The sequence below is a fragment of the Alligator sinensis genome, unplaced genomic scaffold (assembly GCF_000455745.1).
Source record: "Alligator sinensis unplaced genomic scaffold, ASM45574v1 scaffold523_1, whole genome shotgun sequence".
Classification (NCBI taxonomy): Eukaryota; Metazoa; Chordata; order Crocodylia; family Alligatoridae; genus Alligator; species Alligator sinensis.
In genome coordinates this window covers 38,498-47,424 of record NW_005843082.1, presented here as the reverse complement: position 1 = coordinate 47,424, position 8,927 = coordinate 38,498, and the positions used below count along the sequence as shown (strand labels likewise).

Here is an 8,927-nt window from a genome sequence, read left to right as displayed (position 1 = left end):
AAGAGTAGTTACTGGTTTGAGCATGGCTTACTGTAGCAAAATGTTCTGTAGGTTGCTAGTTCTCTCACAGTTAATAGTTGGCTGGCAGGAAAGGGGTTTAATTAAATAAGAACAAATTCATCCCTTTTTCGCACCATCTGTGAGGTAAGTTGTGCAGGGAGACAGAAGAATAGCAGAACCTTCCTGAACTGGAATGTATTAATATTTAAATTCCCATCACTCATGTACCTAGAAATTGTGTATGCGCACAGTGAGCATTAGCTGTCAGTAAATACATGCAGGTATGTTTGCCTACCTGAAATTTTGGCCCCAAGAATGCTAATGTGTATGTAAAATAAGCATGTTATTAATTGTGTGCATTAATATAGTATGAGGAGCCCTAGCTCTAGACCAGGTCCCTGTTCTGCTGGGCTCCATGTAAACAACAAATGACCTGAGCTTTTTGATACTAAATTAAGTAGAAGACATGTTAGACGTGGGCAAACGGGGAGACTCAAGGAAACTTAAACATAGCATTGGTATGCATGAAAGGCAGGGAGCTTGGCATACCAGTGGCTTAATAGTTGCCAAGGTGGCTTCGTGGCACAAGAGTGTTTGAAAGGTAACTTAGTTTTGCAGTTTTTCATAGAGTTGTTAATTTTGCTTCTCACACTGCTTCCAAGGGTGAGAAGCAAACTCAGAGAATGTAAGTGGGTGCTAGGGGCTGATAGCATGGGTGAGTTGGAACTGAGTTGATTTTGATGCAGGGTAGGCTGCGAAGGACCTTAAAAGTAAAGACTGTTAGTCTCTGTTAGAGACAGTGTTATTGGTAGAGGAGTGCAAAGAGCTGGATAAGCTGAGGAAAAACTACCTTTGCATTCTGAAAAGATACGAATTGGGCAAGAATGCATTTGTTCAGGACAGAGAAAAGGCTCCTGTAATAATCAGGATGAGATTCATAAATAGATGTCAGAGCCAGGCTGAGATTTTAGTTTGGATAGAAGGGACAGCTCCGCAGCAACAAGATAGATCTGCAAGTCATGCATATTGCTGGATTTTTGTGTGCGCAAATACGTTTATCCAGAGATTACCGGTAGAGAGCAAAGGGAATGGAACTAAGGAAAGACTCCTTTAGCACACCCACAGCAAAGGTGGGCCGGGGGTGGTGAAAATGAGGAAGATTCTCTAAGCAACAGAGTGAAGGAGCACTAGGAAAGGTAGAGGCAGGGAAGGACTGTCACAAAGCCCACGGAAGCACAAGATTTCTAGAAGGTGGCTGATGGTCCACTGATTCTGACTTTTGGTTGGAAGAGGTCACTGCAGAAGAGTAGCTTCAGGGGAGTGCAAGGTGAAGACAGGAGATGGGAGAAGTCTAGGATGAGACTGGACAAAAGGAACTTCAAGCAACAATTGCAAACCGTGCTTCATGATTCATAAACAAAAAGGAGATGGGCAGGTAGTGGGAGAGGTAAGTAGGGCCAAGGAGTGTTTTTTGACAGAAAAGTTCTAAAACCAGATCACATTGTGAGGGGAAGAAGCCAAAGGAGTGAGAAGTGAGGCAGAAAAGTAAATGTTACTGTTTCTCAGTGTCGCTCTCCACAAAGGAAAAGGAAAGCAGTAAAAGACAGGAATTGCTTCACTCTCGCCATTGACATACAGCCAAGTTCAACACTGGGGCGGAGCATGGCAGGCTAGACCACACAAGGAAGCGTACAGCAACCTTGTCCAACTGCAACAGCCGGGAAGCATGCCTGTCACAACTGACAGTTCTGCTTTCCTCACAGTTTTTGGTGCGCAGATCAGAGGAGGCGTACTTCCAGTTGCTATGATTGTGAAGAAACTAAATTTGAAGTAAATTTAGTATGATCTTCCCTTGCTTTCTCCCTTCCTTTTGCTACTGCTTTTTATTTATAAATGTGCAAAGCAGCCGTTGCTAAAGACTTGAATTTCTGAAGGAAGGGAATGTCAAAATGTCTCCTACTTGTCCCTTTTAAAAGGAAAGAAGACCTCGCCCACAGGAGAGGTTCATATCTGGGTGAAGGGATGCAACGACCTCCCTCTTCTGAGGGGCAACAGGCTCAACTCTTTTGTTAAATGGTAACAGGACTTGTTGGTAACAAACCCTTTTTTCTTTTCTTTTGTAATCTAGTATCTTTCTGGGCCTTTCTGATTGATTTCCTCTTAATTTATATGAAGAATATGTTGGTACCTTCCTGGGTCCTATCTCTACAATCCCATAAACCAGTGGTTCTCAACCTTTTTTAGACTCAAGGCACCCTTTGGAAAATACCAGCTTTTAGCTTTCACTTGTTTTTTTTTTACTACAATAAATACTAGAGAAATTCTAAATAGATAGATACTAGATAAATACTAAATAAATTCTTCTGTTGCAGAAAACTCAGAAAGGTCAGACTGCTTTTGATGCTGTGAATTCCTGTTTGAAATTTCTTTGTGTTATCTTGTGAACTGCATGTAGGTGTCCACACACATAATGATGCTAATATGACACTGCACCCTTAAAAGGCTGTCATGGCGTGGAATCACTGCCATAAATCTTTAAAGCCAGTCTTTTGTCAATATTTGTCAAGCACACTGCCTCTGGAGTTTCCCTTTTGACTTCCAGTCTTTCATTCTGTCCCCCTGACTCCCTGGTTGCCTGGCTAGGCAGAACAGCCTGCAAGTCCATTGGCTGTCTTCTGAAGCATGAGGATGGGTAAACTGCATCCGTGTGGGAGAGTGCAGGCACGTACGCTCTCTCAGAGGCAGTGTGCGCTCATTCAGCACCCAGGGTTGGGAGGAGGGTGGTGTGATGCTGACCAGTGTAGAGTGGGTCTTCTAATGGCCACAAAATCCTGGAAGACCGATTCAGGCTCAACATTAGGAAAAACTCCTTCACAGTCAGGGTGTCCTGACTGTGGAATAAGCTCCCTCCAGAGGTGGTGCATCACCTACCGTGGATATCTTCAAGAGGAGACTAGACGGTCACCTTGCTGGGGTTGCCTGACCCCCAGTTGTCTTTCCTGCTTGATGCAGGGGGCTGGACTGGTGGTCTTCTGAGATCCCTTCCGGCCTTTCAGTCTCTGAATCTATGGGGGCAGGATTCTTTCACCCTCTCAAAGCTGGTGCTCTCTCACCCCACTCGTTGTGTTACTGAGCTCTCTTCCTTTTGTTTTTTTTTCTTCTTTTAGGCTACAGCCTTTTCTTAGGTACCTCATAGTATATTCTTACAAAAGATGTTAATGAATACCTATGTTATTGCATACAAGAGCATGAGGCCCAGTGTCTAAATGTCACGTTTCTTTTCTTTCTAAAGTACCATTCTTCCAGACACTAGTAGAAAAAGCCGCCAGAAAACGAGATCAGTGGCAAAAACTACCAACCCAGTGTTCAACCACACCATGGTTTATGATGGCTTTAGGCCTGAAGATCTGAAAGAAGCCTGTGTAGAACTCACGGTCTGGGATCACAACAAACTAGTCAATCACTTTCTGGGAGGTCTCAGGATAGGTCTTGGAACAGGTACTGATTTTTTTTATTTATTTTTTTGTTCATCCCTAATTTATAAAATACAATCTTGATCTTGCAAAATATCACTGGACAGACCTGCAGATATTTTACTGACTACATGGCTCCATAAGGACAGAAGTGGTCAAGCTGTGTTGGGAAGCATGAGCCTAATTGCGTTACTTTCCATTCTCAGAGGTGCTGATCCATCTACAGGTTTTGTCATGGCTAAAAAATAGTCCACTACTTCAGAAACTCAGATTTGAAAATTTTGGCTTACTTTCTCTACTGTTAGGAATCCTAACAAAATGAGTTTACAAACAATATAATAGACTAACATGAGAATTCAGAGATATAATGAGGAACAGGATTGCTGGATTGATTTTGCTCAGCTCTAGAAGATTGTCTTGCTCTAAGTGTGAGGAGAGTATTTGTGGGGGAAAAACAAGTGCTTTAAAAATGTTTAAATATTCTAGGTAAAAGTTACGGAACAGAAGTGGATTGGATGGATTCTACTCTGGATGAAGCTGCCCTATGGGACAGAATGATGAAGTCTCCAAACACGTGGGTAGAAGATACGCTACCACTCAGGATGCTCATGATAGCAAAGCTGACAGAATAGGAGGACTTTGTAACTGATAATGGCCAAAACAGATCTTGAAAGTTGTGGGGAAGGAATAAAATAAAGCTAGAAACTTCGTGGACTTCATAGAACAGTATACTGTGGCAGATCTTTAGACAGCTGTTTTGTCTTGTTCTTCATTTGTGCTGCTAAATGCCTGTAGAATTTTTTTTTTCACATGAAGGCCTTTCATTATTTTCTCACTGAAAATGAGTGAAAAGAACAAAGAATGGTGTAACAGAATGACAGCATAGGTACCAGTGGTGTGTTTTAGAGTTGAATGGAATACCTAAAAACTGTTGGTGCTTCGTTCAGTAAGTTTAAATTGCCAGAAGACTAAAACCAAAAATCTGACCCTTTCCAGCTCTTTCCAGTGTCATTTGCGGGGCATTGTTAGCGGTCTGATAAATGGACGGTACCTCTTTATATCGGCTACTGTGGGTTAATGCATCATTCAAGTTTTCTTAGCAAAGGGTGTAACAGCCATAGTTCATAAAAGGAATTCTATCTGTTTTAAATTTCCAGGGCATGGCGAAAGTTTCTAAATTGATTAGAAGCCTTCTATGAAATAGTGGTTTTGGTCTCATTCTGGTAGGACGCTTGGTACCCTCAACTCCAGCTCAAGTCAGTGGGAACAAAGGGTTGCAGAGTACGAAGAATCAGTGTCCTGAAAAGGGTTTGTCTTTGTGTGTTACAAATGTTATTAGTCTTAAACAAATCTCTAAATTGGGGAGACTGAATGAAAATGATGACTTCTAATGTACTTTGTTCAAATGTTACTCTGAAGAATCTTTTTTTTTTTCCTCATTGGTTATATTGCTGGTTTTATTATTGAAAAATTGAATATTTATTTTTTAAAAATGTTCATTGCCTGCACCGAAGACTGATTTGCCTTGTAGGCGTGTGCAGCACTTTGTTTGTACTTCAGTGCCATTATGACACAGCAGGGATTGAGATGTTCTTGGTTTAAACGAACCTACAGCATATGCAACAGGAAGCAACCGTCTCAGGTCTATAGGAATGTAATATAAGAAAGCTGAACGTATAACTGGGGCAAGAACAACAAACCTGGGCTTTTAACTAAAAGCAGCCTGTTAAAGCTACATTGTGCTGGGAATAAATGTTTAATTAAACAATACACATGATCTTATATTTACATCTTATAAATCTATGCAATTTTCATATTGTATTGTAAGCTACAGGCCTCAAAATAAATGCACGTGTTATATCTGTGTGTATAGTTGTTGTTATTATGTAGAGCTAGAATCTGGCAACTCTCTTTATTAAATTACATATGAGGAGGGAGAGGGGAATGGGCAGGTATGGGATTGGGATGTCTGGGTTTTTTGTTTTGCTGTTTTTAATGGAAATGGAATTAATTTACGGCAGGAATCAGTAGCCTTTTAAAGTTGCAGGCCAAAATGACCCAGTTAAGTCCCACTTAAGGACCCAGCTGCTACTGTTGCTTTTTTCCTGTGGCAGCAGGGAAAAGTGACTGCTGCTGAATGCTCCCACCGCCAAAGCCCCTCGTCTGCAGGCCACATGAAAATGCTTTATGGCTGAATCTGGCCCAGGGGCCATAGGTTGCCAATTCTGGATTTATGGAATTTTGAGTGACAATTTTTTTCCCCCAAAAGCGCCAGCGTGGAGTCATGGCTATACTACCCTACTAACTTTCCAATTAAGGGTATTTTAGGAAGATAAAGGCATAGTAATTGCCTGCTTTTTAAAATACCTTTTTATATACATATAAAGAAAGAAACTTCTGCATTGAGAAATGTATATGCATAATTAATATTTTTGTAGTTGTACAATAATATTTGTGTGAGACTTGAATTAAGAAACATTTTAAATCAAATTTGCATCGGTATTGTGTACACATTCATATTATCTTTGCATGAGTTGCAATTTAATAAGCAAATATAAGTATACTTTTGGGTACACAGCTTAATGAATGATTATTTTTAAGTGTCTTTAGGAGAACAAAGGGCAGGTTTTGAGATTTACTTGCCGTAGAGCTTACAATTTGCTTTATTTCATACAGTGCAAAGGAATTATGACACAGAGATTTTGTGTTGAAAAGATGTGACTGGTATCTTTCAGTGTGTCTGTATTTAAAATATTTTCCGGTTAGTTATTGTTGTTGTCCGAGGAGTTTTAGTTGGTTGCTCCTACAGCCGCGGAGTGAAGCACCAGCCTCTGTGCGGCTCTGCAGGAAGCCCTGCAGGCAGCCTGGCAGCAGCGCGGGAAAGCAGTCTCCTGCCAAGAAAAGTGGCGAGCGTGATCTTTTTTTTTCCCCCTGCCTGGAGCCTGCCTAAGCTGCTTGGGGGTCCAGTGCATCCTTCCCTCCGCAGCTGCAGTGCCCCCCAGGACTGCCCGAGCTGGGTGCCTGTGGGCGGGTGCCCCGGGCAGCCAGCCAGGCGGCATGTGCGTGCCTGGCACATGGTGGGCACCAACACACTGAGCCCCGCATCACTTGCCTGCAAAGCCCCCCACAGAGGGGCACCCCTGCCCTCATCCCCTGGCCCTGCTCCCAGCTGTGATGTGCCGCCTGGGGCCGGCAGCACCCCCTGCTCCCTCAGACCCAACCATCTCCCCCAGCCCTGCACCACAGGCCCACTTAGCTCCATGCTCCAGGGGCAAAGGGTGAGTGTGAGCTTGAGCCCAGCCCTGGCTGCCTCAGAGGCTTAGACTCTGCCCTCCCCCGTCTCCCTCCCCCACCGGCCAGGGCTGTGGGTTTCTCGCCCTTTTTGCAGTTGGCTCCTGCAGGCTGGAGCTGTGAAGCCCTGTAAGAGCGCTTAGCAAAGTGGAGAATCTGCAGCTTTCTCTGCTAAAAAGAGAAATCCACCTTTTCTCCGATAAAAACAGGGAATCCGTGGTTTTCTCAATTTTTTGTGCAAAATGGAAAACTCGGATCCCTGGTGATCACCTATCACCAAAGATTGAAAACTTTTTAGAGCGTATACTGTTCTTTTCATACTTGCACGGAGTATGATCGAGCCCCAGTCCTGGTTTGAGGACTATACCAGTATTGCCAACTCTCATGATTATTGGTGTTGTTCTAAAGTCTACCATTTGGGAATGTGAACAACTTAGATCTTTCTTTTATATATGTATGCATAAAAGCAGTAGCTACATTTTTCATGTTCCTGAAGCTTAGACTTTAAGTACAGTGCCAAAAATCATGAGAGATGGCAACACTGCTATACTGTAACAACATTTCCCCCTATTTTTCAGATGAGGAAATGGAGGCACATATGGTGGCATACCTGAGTTTATACAAGGAGCTAAAGTTAGAGTAGAGCTCAAGTTAGAGCCCAGTTCACTAGGCTTCCCAAACCAACTCTAAGTATGAAATAGTTCTGCTTGCAGTAGGGTTGAAGTGATGCTGTAGCCAAGATGGTCCAGGAAATGTGAAGCAAGGATTTATAATCTGAAGAAGAATGCAATTGATTTGAAAGCTTGTGTGCCCCAGCCATGCAGTTGGTCCAGTGAAGGATATCGCCCACATAGATCCTTGCCTCCACTGGCCTCTGCTTGCAGTAATAATTATTAGCAGTTAGAGTCCTTACATGACTAGAACTCCAAGCTGTGTAAAAGAAACAGGCACTTCTCATTCCTAGAAAGGATACATTGTCAAGGATTTTAACATCAATTAGAAGGCTAGTGCAATAAGCTTTGCTTTGAATTGTTAAGATAAGCTGTAGCTTTAATATCAACAGGGCCAGGAGAGAGGGTGGAAGAACGCTGTCTATGGAATTGCCTCCAACTTTATTCCTTTCTTTAAGTAAACTATTTTTATTTGCTTGGAGTCACCGCAGCTGTGCGCCGCCAACAACAACAAATATCCGCAAAGGTTTCTTCAAATAAATGGGTTTGGATAAGGACTAATCTAATTCTCTAGACTTGTTTCCTCAGACCTTCCTTAACATTGCATGTGTATGACAGGGAACTGTGCTGTGCTTCTGCAAGGCCAAGACATGTGACGTGTTTGTGGACTGCGACCTGCTCCAGAATGTCCAGGGCTTCTCCCTTGTGATGCGATAGAATTCCCAGAGCCCCTCTGCCAATCGCAGTGCTGCGGGCCAGGAAACGAGGACCGCTGGGTACTGGGACCTCATTTCAACATTGCTACCAGAAGTGGCTGTAAAAGCGGGCGAGTTCAGCTCGGTGAGAAACAGCACCTCCATGCCTCAGGATGAGGAGGGCCCAGAGATGGCCTGTCTCAGCTCATCTGCATACTAAAGAAACGAGGCGATGAAGCCCAAATGCGTTGCAAGGCACTGGAACAGCTCAATGTGGAACTGGAGGAGCTGAGGATGAAGGATGCTGCAAACCTGAAAAGCCAGACCCAGCGGGCTCAACAGCTGGAGGAGCGCTTTATGGACCTGGCTGCCAACCACGAGGACATGATCTACTTCAAGGATGAGCACAAGCGACAGAACATGCAGCTGAGGGAGGAAAATAAGCGTCTCAGAGAGGAGAACCAGAGTCTCTTCAGCCAGGCCCTTAGGGAGAAGGAGGCTGAGATACTTCAGCTAGCTTCCCAGGAGAAGATGGTCTCTCGAGAACTGGGTGCCTTAAAGGAGACCTGGGCTCAAGAGAGAGAGCGAGCTCGGGAGCGAGAGAAGGAGCTGCTTGAAGTTCAGAGCCAACAAGCCAGTGATCATGCCAGGGAAGTTCATTCACTGAGAAGCCAGGTACAAACCCTGGAGAAGTACCAGCAAGTGATTGCACAGCTGGAGCAGGCAGAAAAGCAGCAAAGAGTTGAGGGCAATGAGTTGCAGGCCAAGCTGGACAGGGTGAGCCGGGAGAAGGAGGA

The 8,927-nt window shown here is 43.8% G+C and overlaps 2 protein-coding genes across 5 annotated transcripts in view; both read left to right on the top strand.

The window, feature by feature from the left end:
• Window positions 1-5,322, top strand: part of LOC102374615 — an 80,522-nt gene extending 75,200 nt beyond the window's left edge. For 2 of the 4 annotated variants that reach the window (XM_025193647.1, XM_025193648.1), the window contains 3 exons: window positions 1,977-2,076; window positions 3,293-3,498; window positions 3,960-5,322. In XM_025193647.1, the coding sequence (XP_025049432.1) occupies window positions 1,977-2,076; window positions 3,293-3,498; window positions 3,960-4,105 (452 nt within the window). In that variant the 3' untranslated portion in view covers window positions 4,106-5,322. The remainder of the gene's footprint in view (window positions 1-1,976; window positions 2,077-3,292; window positions 3,499-3,959) is intronic. The other 2 variants (XM_025193645.1, XM_025193646.1) reach the window with 1 other exon arrangement.
• Window positions 5,323-7,332: 2,010 nt separating this feature from the next.
• LOC102377698 (coiled-coil domain-containing protein 89) lies at window positions 7,333-8,925 on the top strand (the record flags this gene model as incomplete). The annotated part of the gene is made up of 1 exon (XM_025193644.1): window positions 7,333-8,925. A coding segment is annotated over exon 1 (552 nt), but the record flags the coding sequence as incomplete, so codon positions are not given.
• Window positions 8,926-8,927: the final 2 nt, after the last annotated feature.